The sequence below is a fragment of the Thunnus maccoyii genome, chromosome 20 (assembly GCF_910596095.1).
Source record: "Thunnus maccoyii chromosome 20, fThuMac1.1, whole genome shotgun sequence".
In the NCBI taxonomy this organism is placed as follows: domain Eukaryota; kingdom Metazoa; phylum Chordata; class Actinopteri; order Scombriformes; family Scombridae; genus Thunnus; species Thunnus maccoyii.
In genome coordinates, this window is record NC_056552.1 from 235,235 (window position 1) to 252,993 (window position 17,759).

At 43.4% G+C, this 17,759-nt stretch overlaps 2 protein-coding genes across 6 annotated transcripts in view; one reads left to right on the forward strand and one right to left on the reverse strand.

The window, feature by feature from the left end:
• rnls (renalase, FAD-dependent amine oxidase) overlaps positions 1 to 642 on the reverse strand; it is a 14,604-nt gene extending 13,962 nt beyond the window's left edge. The window contains exons 1-2 of one of the 4 annotated variants that reach the window (XM_042397248.1): positions 263 to 348; positions 102 to 143 (exon numbers count right to left, since the gene is read on the reverse strand). In XM_042397248.1, the coding sequence (XP_042253182.1) occupies positions 102 to 143; positions 263 to 314 (94 nt within the window). In that variant the 5' untranslated portion in view covers positions 315 to 348. The other 3 variants (XM_042397246.1, XM_042397245.1, XM_042397247.1) reach the window with 3 other exon arrangements.
• The window catches only part of lipf (lipase, gastric), a 17,845-nt gene extending 95 nt beyond the window's left edge, over positions 1 to 17,750 (forward strand). The window contains exons 1-12 of one of the 2 annotated variants that reach the window (XM_042397249.1): positions 1 to 51; positions 1,411 to 1,499; positions 5,085 to 5,189; positions 7,447 to 7,558; positions 11,933 to 12,131; positions 12,651 to 12,760; positions 12,849 to 12,985; positions 14,572 to 14,718; positions 14,966 to 15,037; positions 15,143 to 15,211; positions 15,355 to 15,465; positions 16,584 to 17,749. The exon at positions 1 to 51 is cut by the window's left edge and continues 95 nt beyond it. In XM_042397249.1, the coding sequence (XP_042253183.1) occupies positions 1,473 to 1,499; positions 5,085 to 5,189; positions 7,447 to 7,558; positions 11,933 to 12,131; positions 12,651 to 12,760; positions 12,849 to 12,985; positions 14,572 to 14,718; positions 14,966 to 15,037; positions 15,143 to 15,211; positions 15,355 to 15,465; positions 16,584 to 16,706 (1,212 nt within the window). In that variant the 5' untranslated portion in view covers positions 1 to 51; positions 1,411 to 1,472 and the 3' untranslated portion in view covers positions 16,707 to 17,749. Of the gene's footprint in view, positions 52 to 1,410; positions 1,500 to 5,084; positions 5,190 to 7,446; positions 7,559 to 11,932; positions 12,132 to 12,650; positions 12,761 to 12,848; positions 12,986 to 14,571; positions 14,719 to 14,965; positions 15,038 to 15,142; positions 15,212 to 15,354; positions 15,466 to 16,583 lie in introns of both variants that reach the window. The other variant, XM_042397251.1, reaches the window with a different exon arrangement.
• The last annotated feature ends 9 nt before the right edge of the window (positions 17,751 to 17,759 follow it).

Sequence of the window (17,759 nt, forward strand, 5' to 3'; positions counted from 1 at the left end):
GCGTCTTTCTCCTCAGCAGACAGCATGTTTAAGGTCAACTGGATCAAACTGGTAGAAGACAGTTCATGCTGGTTTCAGGCCAGATCACGTGTTGTTTTCACCTCTCGTGTCTTTCTTTTCACTGAACACAAACAGTTTGTAGACTGAAGGGGAACAAATAGAAAACATTTGAGAAAGTTGAGATTTTAATGGAATAATGTTTGTCTTCATTCATCACTTCCCAGCCGGATATGAGAGGAAGTTATACTGGTGTAAAACTCGCCTCCAGTGGTGAGCTGCAGTGTTTCTCTGTCCGTCTGTGACCGCGGGAACATTAAAGTGTGAGATTTGTGAATGAAGTTCTGTCAGACTCACCTGATCCTCGCGCTTTGTCCCACACCACGATCTGCACTTTATTCTGAAACTCTCTCCTCAGCAGACATGCGCAGAGGCTCCCTGTCAGGCCCGCGCCGACGATCAGAACCCGGGACATTTTAACACGGAACCAGAACCGGAACCGGGCTAAATACCGCCGAGGATAAACCGGGTTTAAGCCGGTGCGGTCCTGCGCGTGTTGGGTCCAGGACCGGAAGTTGAACCCGCCTCCTTCGTTACAAAACAGCTGTTGGTCAAACATAAACCATTGCAGGGTTCAAAATGGCGCCAAATGACCCGGAAGAAATACTTATCCGACTGGGATTTTCAAAATAAATGTTGTTCATCTAAATAAGGAAGAGAGCACACTTCTGGTTAATTTACTCCCTTTAGTGTTTTCCCCCTTACTGTATTTTTATTTGTATGTGTTTTATTGTATTAATCTGTTTCTGATTTCTTTCTGTTTCCTTTTTCCTGAATATATTTTACATCATCAGGCACACACACACACACACACACATACACACACACACACACACACACACACACACACACACACACACACACACATACATACACACACACACACACACACACACACACACACACACACACACACATACATACATACACACACACACACACACACATACACACACACACACACACATACACACACACACATACACACACACACACACACACACACATACACACACACACACACAAACACACACACACACACACACACACACACACACACACACAAACACACACACACACACACACACACACACACAAACACACACACACACACACACACACACACACATACACACACACACACACACACACACAAACACACACACACACACATACACACACACACACACATATTTAATTTAATTTCAGGCTATTTCACTACAATCATTTATACGGTTTCTGCTGATTTGTTTCCGGTCTCTGTACGTGTTGATTCGATCATTGATCTGTGTGATCGATCAGCTGGAGAGCAAAGAGTTAACTAACCCGAGTGCTCTCTCTGACCAATCACAGAGCAGCAGTTCCTCTGACGTCACTGCCGGTGTCTTCCGTCTGTTCAGGCAAAAAACCGTCAAATGACCAGAGAGCAGGGCTGCGGACAGGTGAGTCTAAGAACCACATCACCGGCTTATTACCGGCTTATTACCGGCTTATTACCGGCTTATTACCGGATCATTACCGGGTCTTTAGCGGTTTATTACCGGGTCTTTAGCGGCTTAGTACCGGGTCATTAGCGGGTCATTATTTACCGGGTCATCGGCTGAACTACAGGTGTACTCAGGTGTTCGAGTTAAAACAGGCTGTAAACAGACTGAACATCAGAGTTAAAACAGGCTGTAAACAGACTGAACATCAGAGTTAAAACAGGCTGTAAACAGGCTGAACATCAGAGTTAAAACAGGCTGTAAACAGACTGACAGTCGTGCAGAAAACGTGACGTAAACGTGTGACAGATGATGTCAGATGAAACAGACGGAAACTCTGATTTCTGTTTGAAGCAAAAACAGAAGAATAAAACAGTCGGTCAGTCAGCAGACAGAAACAGACGCCACATGAAAAACAATCATTCAATCATTTAGTTATAAGATTCACAGAATTAATGAAGTTTATTCCAGCAGGATGATCAATCAACATGTACAGAAATCTCATTTTAAATTTACATCATCAATACTTTATAATCAATCCTTCAGTATGATTCAACAGAAAAATACCAATCGCTGCTTTCAAACGAGGATCAATAACAAGCTGATGAAGTGAAATCAGAAATAAATATTAATTCCAATAAACAACAACAATAATAATAATAATAATAATAATAATAATAATAATAATGGTAGTTGTTGTTGTAAATGTGGAGTCTGATAACTGTCACATGAACAAATCAATAAATCAATCAATAACTGCTGAGTCTGTGATCTGCTGATCAGTTGCACTAGTACAACAAATCACAAGCGGCGTGCAGTGACACGTTTCCCATCAGCCAGCAGTGATTGGTCCGCCAGAGAGGGTAGGCGGAGCTAACACAGACAGGCGACACTGTGGATCTCTGGGTAATGAAGTCCAAAAACACACCTGCAGTTACCGCTGATCGCCACAGGCGCCGCCAAAGAGTACAGTACAGACAACAGTGTGTCAGTTCATGTACAGTACAGACAACAGTGTGTCAGTTAATGTGCAGTACAGACTACAGTGTGTCAGTTAATGTACAGTACAGACTACAGTGTGTCAGTTAATGTGCAGTACAGACTACAGTGTGTCAGTTAATGTACAGTACAGACTACAGTGTGTCAGTTAATGTGCAGTACAGACAACAGTGTGTCAGTTCATGTACAGTACAGACTACAGTGTGTCAGTTAATGTGCAGTACAGACAACAGTGTGTCAGTTCATGTGCAGTACAGACAACAGTGTGTCAGTTCATGTGCAGTACAGACTACAGTGTGTCAGTTAATGTGCAGTACAGACTACAGTGTGTCAGTTAATGTGCAGTACAGACTACAGTGTGTCAGTTAATGTACAGTACAGACTACAGTGTGTCAGTTAATGTGCAGTACAGACAACAGTGTGTCAGTTAATGTACAGTACAGACTACAGTGTGTCAGTTCATGTGCAGTACAGACTACAGTGTGTCAGTTGATGTGCAGTACAGACTACAATGTGTCAGTTAATGTGCAGTACAGACTACAGTGTGTCAGTTCATGTGCAGTACAGACTACAGTGTGTCAGTTAATGTACAGTACAGACTACAGTGTGTCAGTTGATGTACAGTACAGACTACAGTGTGTCAGTTAATGTGCAGTACAGACTACAGTGTGTCAGTTAATGTACAGTACAGACTACAGTGTGTCAGTTGATGTACAGTACAGACTACAGTGTGTTAGTTAATGTGCAGTACAGACTACAGTGTGTCAGTTAATGTGCAGTACAGACTACAGTGTGTCAGTTGATGTACAGTACAGACTACAGTGTGTCAGTTAATGTGCAGTACAGACTACAGTGTGTCAGTTAATGTGCAGTACAGACTACAGTGTGTCAGTAAACGTACAGTACAGACTACAGTGTGTCAGTTAATGTGCAGTACAGACTACAGTGTGTCAGTTAATGTACAGTACAGACTACAGTGTGTCAGTTGATGTGCAGTACAGACTACAGTGTGTCAGTTAATGTACAGTACAGACTACAGTGTGTCAGTTGATGTGCAGTACAGACTACAGCGTGTCAGTTAATGTGCAGTACAGACTACAGTGTGTCAGTTAATGTACAGTACAGACTACAGTGTGTCAGTTGATGTGCAGTACAGACTACAGCGTGTCAGTTAATGTGCAGTACAGACTACAGTGTGTCAGTTCATGTGCAGTACAGACTACAGTGTGTCAGTTAATGTGCAGTACAGACTACAGTGTGTCAGTTAATGTACAGTACAGACTACAGTGTGTCAGTTCATGTACAGTACAGACTACAGCGTGTCAGTTGATGTGCAGTACAGACTACAGTGTGTCAGTTAATGTACAGTACAGACTACAGTGTGTCAGTTGATGTGCAGTACAGACTACAGTGTGTCAGTTAATGTGCAGTACAGACTACAGTGTGTCAGTAAACGTACAGTACAGACTACAGTGTGTCAGTTAATGTGCAGTACAGACTACAGTGTGTCAGTTAATGTACAGTACAGACTACAGTGTGTCAGTTGATGTGCAGTACAGACTACAGTGTGTCAGTTAATGTACAGTACAGACTACAGTGTGTCAGTTGATGTGCAGTACAGACTACAGCGTGTCAGTTAATGTGCAGTACAGACTACAGTGTGTCAGTTAATGTACAGTACAGACTACAGTGTGTCAGTTGATGTGCAGTACAGACTACAGCGTGTCAGTTAATGTGCAGTACAGACTACAGTGTGTCAGTTCATGTGCAGTACAGACTACAGTGTGTCAGTTAATGTGCAGTACAGACTACAGTGTGTCAGTTAATGTACAGTACAGACTACAGTGTGTCAGTTCATGTACAGTACAGACTACAGCGTGTCAGTTGATGTGCAGTACAGACTACAGTGTGTCAGTTAATGTACAGTACAGACTACAGTGTGTCAGTTGATGTGCAGTACAGACTACAGTGTGTCAGTAAATAAATGCTGCAGCTTCTCGAGACCAAGAAAAGTCTCGTCTGTTGTTTCCCAGCTGCTGCTGGAAGAGTGAAGGCGTTAGCTCCAAAGTTAGCAACAATAGCTTAGCTTAACCTACGGAGAAATGTGGCTGCTTCACTCTGTAACATCCAACAATGTTTCACTTTTTTCCCCCTTGTGATTAATCGATTAGTTTAAGATTATGTACAATTTCAGTCGATCAAGATGTTCTTTGGTTGACTGAAGCCCTACTGCACACACAAAGAAACAAATCACACAAAATCAGACATAAAGTCACACGTTTACTATCAAACCTGACAACAAACACAAAGAAGGAAATTCTGCTTCCTCATACACAGAATAATCACATTATGAGAATATTAAAACACGTGTTTATAACACAAACACATTTCTCAGTGACGCTCACCTGCAGAAACAAATAATCCATCAGTCACACTGAACACATGATGCTCCAACAGCTCCGTTATTTAACTCAACTCTCAAAAACACTGACTGTTATAACTCTGTGTGTGTGTGTGTGTGTGTGTGTGTGTGTGTGTGTGCAGATGATGCAGTGTGTTGTGGCGTGTGTGTTGCTCCTCGTCGGATCAGCTGACGCTTTGAGACGTCTGGCCGACGCCAAACTAGACCCTGAAGTGCACATGAACATTGTGAGTACTGCGAGTGTTTCCCTGTGCTAACATGCTAACACGCTAACAAACCAACCAATGAACTGATCTACTAACAAGTATTGTGTTTGTATCAAAGCTGAAATATCTATTAATTATGACATCGCTGCACTGGGTCACATGTTCCTTCATCCGTCTGTCTGTATGTTTGTGTGTCTGTGTGTGTTTGTCCTTTGTGTATCTCGGGAACTGTTCATGTGATCTACGTCATACCTGGCAGGTGGATCGCTGGGGAATCGAGGAAGTGCAACGTCCGTGTACAAAGTTGTTTGGATGAGCGGTTCTCGAGAAATATATAAAAAAATACCTCATAAATAATGTTGATAATGTTGATTTGCTTCTTCTTCTGCACCTGGAGTCAACAAGCAGAAATACAGACAGCGCCACTCTGCCATTGCAACCCACACTGTGGTCAGAGGTGGAATTACACCCGATGAGAACCAAATAGCATGAATTGAGAAAGTTTAGAGAGTTAAGCTCTATTCAGGGGACGTGGGTAAATTATAGCGTCTACTGATAGCCCGCGTGTGAGGCGTTCAGGGGACGTGGGTAAATTATAGCGTCTACTGATAGCCCGCGTGTGAGGCGTTCAGGGGACGTGGGTAAATTGTAGCGTCTACTGATAGCCCGCGTGTGAGGCGTTCAGGGGACGTGGGTAAATTGTAGCGTCTACTGATAGCCCGCGTGTGAGGCGTTCAGGGGACGTGGGTAAATTGTAGCGTCTACTGATAGCCTGCGTGTGAGGCGTTCAGGGGACGTGGGTAAATTACAGCGTCTACTGATAGCCTGCGTGTGAGGCGTTCAGGGGACGTGGGTAAATTATAGCGTCTACTGATAGCCTGCGTGTGAGGCGTTCAGGGGACGTGGGTAAATTATAGCTTCTCTCTAGATATTGAATAATCAGGCATTTATCCTCATTTTCATGTGACTGAATGTCGGGTTTGATATGAGTTACATCATTTCCATTTTCCCTGAAACATTTAGCCTAATAAATCATTTGATCTGATCATATTCAGCCCAGAGTTGTGCCTGGCAGGCGGTGAGGGAAACGTTGATGTATTTAGGGGAACTGAGATGACTCAACATGACGAGTTTGATTATTGAGGTCAGAGGTCATGTTTCCTGTGTGTTGGAGGTCTGATGGACTTTGAGCTGCTGATATCTGATCCACATGTTGTGTTAGTTCAGTAAAGAGTCAGAGACACAAAGCACAGTCCTTCTTTGTTAATGTCAGAGGTCAGAGGTCACAGAGGAGTTCTCTGCTGTCTTTGAACTGAAGTCCTTTTAAAGCCTGTAAAAAACCAGGCAGAGCTGATCAAATATGGATCAATATTCTGTTACTGCGTTGACTGTTTCTGCCTCAGATGTTTCCAGAAACACACGTTAGTGTTCTGCGGCTGAGGCAGTGTGACTTCATTCTCTGCTCAGGACGCCGTTACTCTGCTACGTCTTTACAAAGCAAATAGTTGTTTACTGACGGCTACTGAAGCTAAATCTCATTTTTTGGACCTTTAACACTTTTTTCCGTATTTTTCTAATAATTTGTACCAAATTGCACCTCTGCTGCTGTTAGCTTTCATTAGCGTCCGTTAGCTGTCGTTAGCCTCTGTTAGCTGCCGTTAGCCTCTGTTAGCTGCCGAGCGCGGGGCTGGGGGGGGGGGAGGTGTTATCATTCTGCTTTCATGACGTAGAGATTTCCCCGACGGTCGCGTCTACGTCAGCATCGTTTCACAGCAGATTTCAAACAGCAGACGACAGGTTGAGCCATTTTCAACTCATGAAATGCAGATTTTTATAAATTTGGAGTCAATGTCAATATTGACCGGATACAGAGATAGATGCTAATATTTTTAATCACTGGCCCAACTGTGTAAAAACTGTGTGTATATATACATATATGTATGTATATATATATATATATACACACATATATATATATATATATATATAACTCAATAACCTGCTGAAGAACATCTTTAAAAATAACATTTAACTTTAAAATGTAAAAACTGTTTTCTGATGGTTTCAAGTGACTCTGTCCTCACAAGTGTACTAATAACATAGTGTGTATGTGTGTGTGTGTGTGTGTGTGTGTGTGTGTGTATGTGTGTGTGTGTATGTGTATGTGTGTGTGTGTGTGTGTGTGTGTGTGTATGTGTATGTGTGTGTGTGTGTGTGCGTGTGTGTGTGTGTGTGCGTGTGTGTGTGTGTGTGTGTGCGTGTGTGTGTGTGTGTGCAGACAGAGATCATCCACAGGTGGGGTTACCCGGCGGAGGAGCACCAGGTGGTGACGGAGGACGGGTTCATCCTGACTGTCAACAGGATCCCACGAGGACTCAAACACACTACAGGTGAGACTTTCCATCTCTGAGACGACCAATCAGAGTAGAGAGGACCAATCAGAGCAGAGAGGACCAATCAGAGCAGAGAGGACCAATCAGAGCAGAGAGGACCAATCACAGAGGACCAATCAGTTTACTGTCATAGAGACTAAAGAAACCAGAAAATATTCAGTTGGAATCAGAAAATTTGACTTTTTTTAATTAAAAAATGACTCAAATAGATGAATTGATCAGCAGATCGATGCTGATTAATTGAATAATTAGTAACTCAACGTCCAGTCAGGTGGAATAAACCAGAGAAAGATGTCTGCAGTCTTTTCACTTCACATTCTCTGATATTTCTTTATTTATGGAGAGTTACGTCTTCCTCTTTAGTGGTTTTCTGTTATTTATATCCTGTTCTCATGTCACATGTTAAACAGGGTCAAAGGTCAGAAACTTGAGATGAACGTATGTAGAAACATGCAACATGTTTTTACCTTTGAGATAAGAAGTTTCTAACTGTGAATCATGCAGATATTCTAGAAAAGCAACAGAATATGAATGTAGAGCTGCAGATGAGCAGAATGTGTCAGTTTTAATGTAAACAAGCTGCTGTAAGAGATTAAAATGATATAAAAGCTCATTACAGGTATAGAAGCACACATGTGTCAGAGTGGATATTAAAACTCTTAACTAAAGTCACTCCAACCTCAACTCTGATGTTTCATGAAGCAGGAAGTGAAACTGAAACTTTTTCCATTTCTGGAGAAACAGGAAGTTCAGTCCGGTCATCAGATGCTTACTTCCTGTTTCACCAGCTGAACTTTACCTTGAAAGGTTCATGTGATGTTTGCACTGCTTCCTTTTTATATATATTTACCGTTCAGCGAAGATCTGCTGCGATGAGAAGGAAATAAAACAAGAATAATCTGATCGTATCAGATAATATAACAACATGATGCTGGTTTAATGTCATTTCTCTGATAGTTATGTAGGTTATGTTTATATTAGGGTTGTGTTCAGGTTATGTTTGTGTGATGTTAGCATGATGTTAGCGTGATGTTAGGGTAATGTTAGGGTGATGTTAGCATGATGTTAGGGTAATGTTAGGGTGATGTTAGCATGATGTTAGCATGATGTTAGGGTGATGTTAGGGTGATGTTAGGGTGATGTTAGGGTGATGTTAGCGTGATGTTAGGGTGATGTTAGGGTGATGTTCTGATTATGTTAGGGTGATGTTAGGGTGATGTTAGCGTGATGTTAGGGTGATGTTAGGGTGATGTTCTGATTATGTTAGGGTGATGTTAGCGTGATGTTAGGGTGATGTTAGGGTGATGTTAGCGTGATGTTAGGGTGATGTTAGCGTGATGTTAGCGTGATGTTAGGGTGATGTTAGGGTGATGTTCTGATTATGTTAGCGTGATGTTAGGGTGATGTTAGGGTGATGTTCTGATTATGTTAGCGTGATGTTAGGGTGATGTTAGGGTGATGTTCTGATTATGTTAGCGTGATGTTAGCGTGATGTTAGGGTGATGTTCTGATTATGTTAGCGTGATGTTAGGGTGATGTTAGGGTGATGTTCTGATTATGTTAGCGTGATGTTAGTGTGATGTTAGCGTGATGTTAGGGTGATGTTCTGATTATGTTAGCGTGATGTTAGCGTGATGTTAGCGTGATGTTAGGGTGATGTTAGCGTGATGTTAGCGTGATGTTAGGGTGATGTTAGCGTGATGTTAGGGTGATGTTAGGGTGATGTTAGCGTGATGTTAGCGTGATGTTAGGGTGATGTTCTGATTATGTTAGCGTGATGTTAGCGTGATGTTAGGGTGATGTTAGGGTGATGTTAGCGTGATGTTAGGGTGATGTTAGGGTGATGTTAGGGTGATGTTCTGATTATGTTAGCGTGATGTTAGCGTGATGTTAGGGTGATGTTAGCGTGATGTTAGGGTGATGTTAGCGTGATGTTAGCGTGATGTTAGGGTGATGTTAGGGTGATGTTAGCGTGATGTTAGGGTGATGTTAGGGTGATGTTAGGGTGATGTTCTGATTATGTTAGCGTGATGTTAGGGTGATGTTCTGATTATGTTAGGGTGATGTTAGCATGATGTTAGCGTGATGTTAGGGTAATGTTAGCGTGGTGTTAGGGTGATGTTAGCGTGATGTTAGCGTCATGTTAGGGTAATGTTAGCGTGATGTTAGGGTGATGTTCTGATTATGTTAGCGTGATGTTAGCGTGATGTTAGCGTGATGTCAGGGTGATGTTAGCGTGATGTTCTGATTATGTTAGCGTGATGTTAGCGTGATGTTAAGGTGATGTTAGGGTAATGTTAGGGTAATGTTAGGGTGATGTTAGGGTAATGTTAGGGTGATGTTAGGGTAATGTTCTGATTATGTCAGCGTGATGTTAGGGTGATGTTAGGGTGATGTTAGGGTGATGTTCTGATTATGTTAGCGTGATGTTAGCGTGATGTTAGGGTGATGTTAGCGTGATGTTAGCGTGATGTTAGGGTGATGTTAGGGTGATGTTCTGATTATGTTAGCGTGATGTTAGCGTGATGTTAGGGTGATGTTAGGGTGATGTTAGCGTGATGTTAGGGTGATGTTAGCGTGATGTTAGCGTGATGTTAGGGTGATGTTAGGGTGATGTTAGCGTGATGTTAGGGTGATGTTAGGGTGATGTTAGGGTGATGTTCTGATTATGTTAGCGTGATGTTAGCGTGATGTTAGCGTGATGTCAGGGTGATGTTAGCGTGATGTTCTGATTATGTTAGCGTGATGTTAGCGTGATGTTAAGGTGATGTTAGGGTAATGTTAGGGTAATGTTAGGGTGATGTTAGGGTAATGTTAGGGTAATGTTCTGATTATGTCAGCGTGATGTTAGGGTGATGTTAGGGTGATGTTAGGGTGATGTTCTGATTATGTTAGCGTGATGTTAGCGTGATGTTAGGGTGATGTTAGGGTGATGTTAGCGTGATGTTAGGGTGATGTTAGGGTGATGTTAGCGTGATGTTAGGGTGATGTTCTGATTATGTTAGCGTGATGTTAGCGTGATGTTAGGGTGATGTTAGGGTGATGTTAGCGTGATGTTAGGGTGATGTTAGCGTGATGTTAGCGTGATGTTAGGGTGATGTTAGGGTGATGTTAGCGTGATGTTAGGGTGATGTTAGGGTGATGTTAGGGTGATGTTCTGATTATGTTAGCGTGATGTTAGGGTGATGTTCTGATTATGTCAGCGTGATGTTAGGGTGATGTTAGGGTGATGTTCTGATTATGTCAGCGTGATGTTAGGGTGATGTTAGGGTGATGTTCTGATTATGTCAGCGTGATGTTAGGGTGATGTTAGCGTGATGTTAGGGTGATGTTCTGATTATGTTAGCGTGATGTTAGCGTGATGTTAGGGTGATGTTAGGGTGATGTTAGCGTGATGTTAGGGTGATGTTAGCGTGATGTTAGCGTGATGTTAGGGTGATGTTAAGGTGATGTTAGCGTGATGTTAGGGTGATGTTAGGGTGATGTTAGGGTGATGTTCTGATTATGTTAGCGTGATGTTAGCGTGATGTTAGGGTGATGTTAGGGTGATGTTAGCGTGATGTTAGGGTGATGTTAGGGTGATGTTCTGATTATGTTAGGGTGATGTTAGCGTGATGTTAGCGTGATGTTAGGGTAATGTTAGCGTGGTGTTAGGGTGATGTTAGCGTGATGTTAGGGTGATGTTCTGATTATGTTAGCGTGATGTTAGCGTGATGTCAGGGTGATGTTAGCGTGATGTTCTGATTATGTTAGCGTGATGTTAGCGTGATGTTAAGGTGATGTTAGGGTAATGTTAGGGTAATGTTAGGGTGATGTTAGGGTAATGTTAGGGTGATGTTAGGGTGATGTTCTGATTATGTTAGCGTGATGTTCTGATTATGTTAGCGTTATGTTAGCGTGATGTTAGGGTGATGTTAGGGTAATGTTAGGGTGATGTTAGCGTGATGTTAGGGTAATGTTAGCGTGATGTTAGGGTGATGTTCTGATTATGTTAGCGTGATGTTCTGATTATGTTAGCGTGATGTTAGCGTGATGTTAGGGTGATGTTAGGGTAATGTTAGGGTGATGTTAAGGTGATGTTAGGGTAATGTTAGGGTAATGTTAGGGTGATGTTAGGGTAATGTTAGGGTGATGTTAGGGTAATGTTAGGGTAATGTTAGGGTGATGTTAGGGTAATGTTAGGGTGATGTTAGGGTAATGTTAGCGTGATGTTAGCGTGATGTTAGGGTGATGTTAGGGTAATGTTAGGGTGATGTTAAGGTGATGTTAGGGTAATGTTAGGGTAATGTTAGGGTGATGTTAGGGTGACCTCTAACGTCTGAAGCCTGTCTTTGCTGGTTGTCTGAAAGTAAATGTCGGTTGTGTTTTCAGGTCCGCGGCCGGCAGTCCTGCTGCAGCACGGCCTCCTGGCTGCTGGCAGTAACTGGATCACCAACCTGCCCAACTGCAGTCTGGGATACGTGCTGGCCGACGCCGGCTACGACGTCTGGCTGGGAAACAGCCGAGGAAACACCTGGTCCAGGAAACACCAGACGCTCCACCCAGACCAGGAGGACTTCTGGAAGTTCAGGTAGATCCTCTACAACACACTGTTCCATCATGACGTCAGTCATAGATACAGAAGAAGAAACCTGCTGCTGTGTGTTAGTTTACCTCCAGGTTTTATATGATGTCTAGACTCAGTAATCACATTATGGGATGTAATTGTTTCTCCTCAGCAGCAGAAAAGACGATTATCACAGTTTACAGGAAGATTTTAATTAGAAAAATACACAGTTACACCCTGTAGAGGAGCAAACGAGCTACAAGTTAAAGGTTTCTTCCAACTAAGATGTTGCTCTGCCTGTCTGTCTGCCTGTCTGTCTCTCTACCTGTCTGTCTGTCTGCCTGTCTGTCTGTCTGCCTGTCTGTCTCTCTACCTGTCTGTCTGTCTGTCTGACTGTCTGTCTCTCCACCTGTCTGTCTGTCTGTCTGTCTGTCTGTCTGCCTGTCTGTCTCTCTACCTGTCTGTCTGTCTGTCTGACTGTCTGTCTCTCCACCTGTCTGTCTGTCTGTCTGTCTGTCTGCCTGTCTGTCTGTCTGTCTGTAGTTATGACGAGATGGCGCTGAAGGATCTTCCAGCTGTTGTAGACCACATCCTGAAGGTGACGGGACAGGACCAGATCTTCTATATCGGACACTCGCAGGGAACAACTATAGGTAGCGCACACTCAACTTCATCACAATAATCATCCTCATCCTCATCATCTTCATCACAGTCTCTCCGTATCTGTCTCTGATTTCCCAGCATTCATAGCGTTTTCCACGCTGCCAGAACTGGCCAATAAGATCAAGCTGTTCTTCGGTTTGGCTCCCGTGGCGACCGTGGCGTTCACCAGCAGCCCCATGACCAAACTGTCCGTCCTGCCAGACTTCCTCGTCTGGGTAAGAACGAGTTCACTAACGATTTATCATCGTACCTGCTAACGAGCTAATATCACACGACTAATCACCTGCTAACGAGTTAATATCACACGACTGATCACCTGCTAACGAGTTAATATCACACGACTAATCACCTGCTAACGAGTTAATATCACACGACTGATCACCTGCTAACGAGTTAATATCACACGACTGATCACCTGCTAACGAGCTAATATCACACGACTGATCACCTGCTAACGAGCTAATATCACACGACTGATCACCTGCTAACGAGCTAATATCACACGACTGATCACCTGCTAACGAGCTAATATCACACGACTGATCACCTGCTAACGAGCTAATATCACACGACTGATCACCTGCTAACGAGTTAATATCACACGACTGATCACCTGCTAACGAGTTAATATCACACGACTGATCACCTGCTAACGAGTTAATAATATTAGCAGTGACGGGCGTAACACTCCGGGGAAGAAGTCACGTTAGTAACAAGCATTAATGGTGCATTAATGGTGCATTAATGGTGCATTAATGGTGCATTAATGGTGCATTAATGGTGCATGAATACATACAGATGGAGAGGAGGAGAGAGGAGCCCAGTGCATCATGGGAAGTCCCTCAGAGGAAACTACAGAGTCCAACATTGTTTTTGCAAATGTTCACACCTGCCCGACATTATTTTAGTGACCTCTGATTGGTGTAATCGGGAGTCGTGAATAACAATCGTTCCATATTTATGTTTATTCTCAGTCAGCAGTTTTAAATGTGATTCAGTGTCGCCGCTCTGGTCCCAGGAATATATTTAACTATAGCTGATGCTGTCGACAACTTCACGTTTGTGACTATGGAGCTGCCAATAATCAGAGCTGGTTTCTCAGCAGGTGTGTTACTGGGGGGGGAGAACCAGTTAGAAACATGAACTGGTTGGTGGTGAACCGTGAGCTTCTGCTTACAGTCACCCAGCCGCCCTGACTTCTACTAGCGGGAGCTACGCTAGGTCGGCCCGCACCGGATACTGGGCGCTGGCTAACTACATTAGCTGCTGACTGGTTTTCCGTGTTGCGGAGCCGCGCTTCAAACACTGCAAATAAACTACATTTATTACACGTATCACTATCACTAAAGGAGGCAGAGGAATAACTGAACATATGACACACCGAGCAAGAGAGAGCAGGAGAACGAGAGGGAGAGAGAGAAGCCATCGCTAACTGCTAAGCTAAGCTAGTTGCTAAGCTAACTGCTGAGCTAAGTTAGCTGCTAAGCTACCTGCTGCTTGAGCAGAACTAGTGTCAGTTTAAATGTCCAGCAGGTAATTTATCCACAGTAATGAAGAATAAAGTAAAAACGCTGTCAGTAAACACAGCCGGCAACCGGAAATGACGCAATATGCTTACTGGAGCGCGTTAGCACGTCACCTGCTAACGAGTTAGCTCCATCAACACCACATCACCCAGTACTAAAGCTCCACTGGTTTCCCGTCCCTACTGGAGCCACAAACCCCCAGAGACTTGTTGATATTATTGATAATATATGGCTGATGTATTGATTATGTATTGATGACGGTGTTTTCCTCTCAGGATCTGTTTGGTAGGCGGGACTTCCTGCCTCAGAGTAACGTGATCGAGTGGTTCGCAGAGCACGTGTGCGCGAAGAAGCTGCTGAGCGAGCTGTGCGGAAACCTCTTCTTCATCCTCTGCGGCTTCGACGAGAAAAACCTCAACATGGTTCGTATCAGAGAGAAAAGTCATCGATAAAAATGTTATTATAATAATGTTTACTGCTACTAATAATATTCATGTCTCATAAATATTTATTGAGGGATGAACAGTATGTGAACCATCACAGAGGTAGTCAGAGAGGAAAACGCTCCTGTTACGTCATTAATACACAGCTTGTGGTAACGACACGTTTACAGACAGAAAGGATTGATGATGTTTGTGTAAATATCATGTGTTTGTGTGTTTGTTTCAGACTCGGACGCCGGTCTACACCACACACTGTCCTGCCGGGACCTCCGTACAGAACATGGTCCACTGGGCTCAGGTAACACACCTGATGTCTTCTAGTGTTTATAAAGGCTGGATGATCAATATCAACATATTAGTTATTAATTATATCAACATATGTTGATTTCTTGTCGTGTTTCAGGCCGTTCATGGAGGGAAACTGATGGCGTTTGACTTCGGAGCTGCAGGAAACATGAAGCACTACAACCAGGTGAGACTGAACCTGAACCAATCACAGATCAATCACAGATCAATCACAGATCAATGAATAGGAGAATAAAACAGGAAGCAGAATTAGCACAGGGAGACGTTGCTAAGCTAACCGTCTGTGTTTACTTCCTGTCCCGTCCTCAGTCCACTCCCCCTCAGTACAACGTCCAGGACATGAAGGTTCCCACCGCTCTGTTTTCAGGGGGACAGGATACGCTGGCGGACCCTAAAGACGTGGCGGTCCTCCTCACTCAGGTCAGTGCTCTGATCCAGCAGGTCAAAGGTCACAGGAGACAGAAACACACTTTCCCATCAGCCTCAGCTCTAGTCAGCAGATGTTAGCATGCTAACACGCTAAGCTAAGATGGCTAACATGATAGCTGCTAAACAGCAACATGCAGGAAGCAGTCCGACCGTTCTGACCTGTGACATCATCACCTCATCACACCTGAACCTCACTGACCTGTCTGTCTGTCTCTACTTGTCTGTCTGTCTGTCTCTACCTGTCTGTCTGTCTGTCTCTACCTGTCTGTCTGTCTGTCTGTCTGTCTCTACCTGTCTGTCTGTCTGTCTCTACCTGTCTGTCTGTCTGTCTGTCTGTCTGTCTCTACCTGTCTGTCTCTCTGTCTCTACCTGTCTGTCTCTACCTGTCTGTCTGTCTGTCTCTACCTGTCTGTCTGTCTGTCTCTACCTGTCTGTCTCTACCTGTCTGTCTGTCTGTCTGTCTCTACCTGTCTGTCTCTCTGTCTCTACCTGTCTGTCTCTACCTGTCTGTCTGTCTCTACTTGTCTGTCTCTACCTGTCTGTCTCTCTGTCTCTACCTGTCTGTCTCTACCTGTCTGTCTGTCTCTACTTGTCTGTCTCTACCTGTCTGTCTGTCTCTACTTGTCTGTCTGTCTGTCTCTACCTGTCTGTCTCTACCTGACTGTCTGTCTCTACCTGTCTGTCTGTCTCTACCTGTCTGTCTGTACCTGTCTGTCTGTCTCTACCTGTCTGTACCTGTCTGTACCTGTCTGTACCTGTCTGTCTCTACCTGTCTGTCTCTACCTGTCTGTCTGTACCTGTCTGTCTGTCTGTCTACCTGTCTGTCTGTCTGTCTCTACCTGTCTGTCTGTCTGTCTACCTGTCTGTCTCTACCTGACTGTCTGTCTCTACCTGTCTCTACCTGTCTGTACCTGTCTGTACCTGTCTGTCTGTCTGTCTGTCTCTACCTGTCTGTCTGTCTGTCTCTACCTGTCTGTCTGTCTGTCTGTCTCTACCTGTCTGTCTGTCTCTACCTGTCTGTCTCTACCTGACTGTCTGTCTCTACCTGTCTGTACCTGTCTGTACCTGTCTGTCTGTACCTGTCTGTCTACCTGTCTGTGTGTCTGCAGGTGTCTAACCTGGTCTTCCATCAGCACATTGAACATTGGGAACATCTGGATTTTATTTGGGGTCTGGACGCTCCTGAGCAGATGTTTCCCTCCATCCTGAAGCTGCTGCAGGAGCACCGCTAGAGTCAGAACGTCTGAATAACGTTTCAATAACGTTTCAATAACGTTTAATAACATTTTCATAATGTTTTCATAATATTTTCATAATGTTTTCATAATGTTTAAATAACGTTTTAATAATGTTTTAATCATGTTGTATGTTGCATTAAATTGATTTCCTGACAGCTGATAACAGTAAAGTGTCCTTCAGGTGTCACTGAGCGCTCTGAGCCCTGGGTTTTGCCTCTCAGGCTACATACAGTCTGTGTTAATAGAACTGATGCATTTATATAAAAGAGACGTCTGTAAAACTGTTGACAGTTGTTACTGTTGATGTTCTGAATCATTTTTAATCCATGAAGATGTTTATAAAACCGTCCCGGAGCCTCCAGCAGGACCAACATCTGGAACACTGTTGATGCTGCAGACGACTGAACGGGCGCCATGTTGGAGTCCATATCCAGTTCTTATCATACATCATGTGTCATGTGACCCTCACCTCACAGATGGTACCGCTGCATCGACAGTAATACCTGCAGACAAAACTCAGGGCTGAAATGTTTCCTACATGTAGTTTTTTACATTTACAGTCGATGTTTGTAGTAAAGATGCAGATAAACTACGATGATGTCGTTGTTTTACAGTATTATTATTATTATCTGACACATGTAACAACATCTGAAGCTGCTGTAACTTTATACAATCTGTCTGTTAGCTCATGCTAACATGCTAACATGCTAACATTAGCATGTTGATATCTTTGATTTATTTGTCTTCATTAGTTTTCAGTGTGGGAAGGACAGCAGCGACCAATCATGTGGCTGGAATCCCCGATGGGCGGGGCCACACTTTGGGCGCGGGGTCATACTTTGGGGGGCGGGGCCACACTTTGGGGGGCGGGGCTAAACGGTTTCACATTAGAATCACTGATTGTGCCTTTAAATGATTTCTGATATAAACTAATAAATAACTCTGATCGACGTGTTTTTATTAATAAAGTTTTGTTTGTTTTGTATTGAAATAAAGTTTGATCTGTTTTCTACAAAATAAAATGACTTCACAACAGTTTGTTTTCGT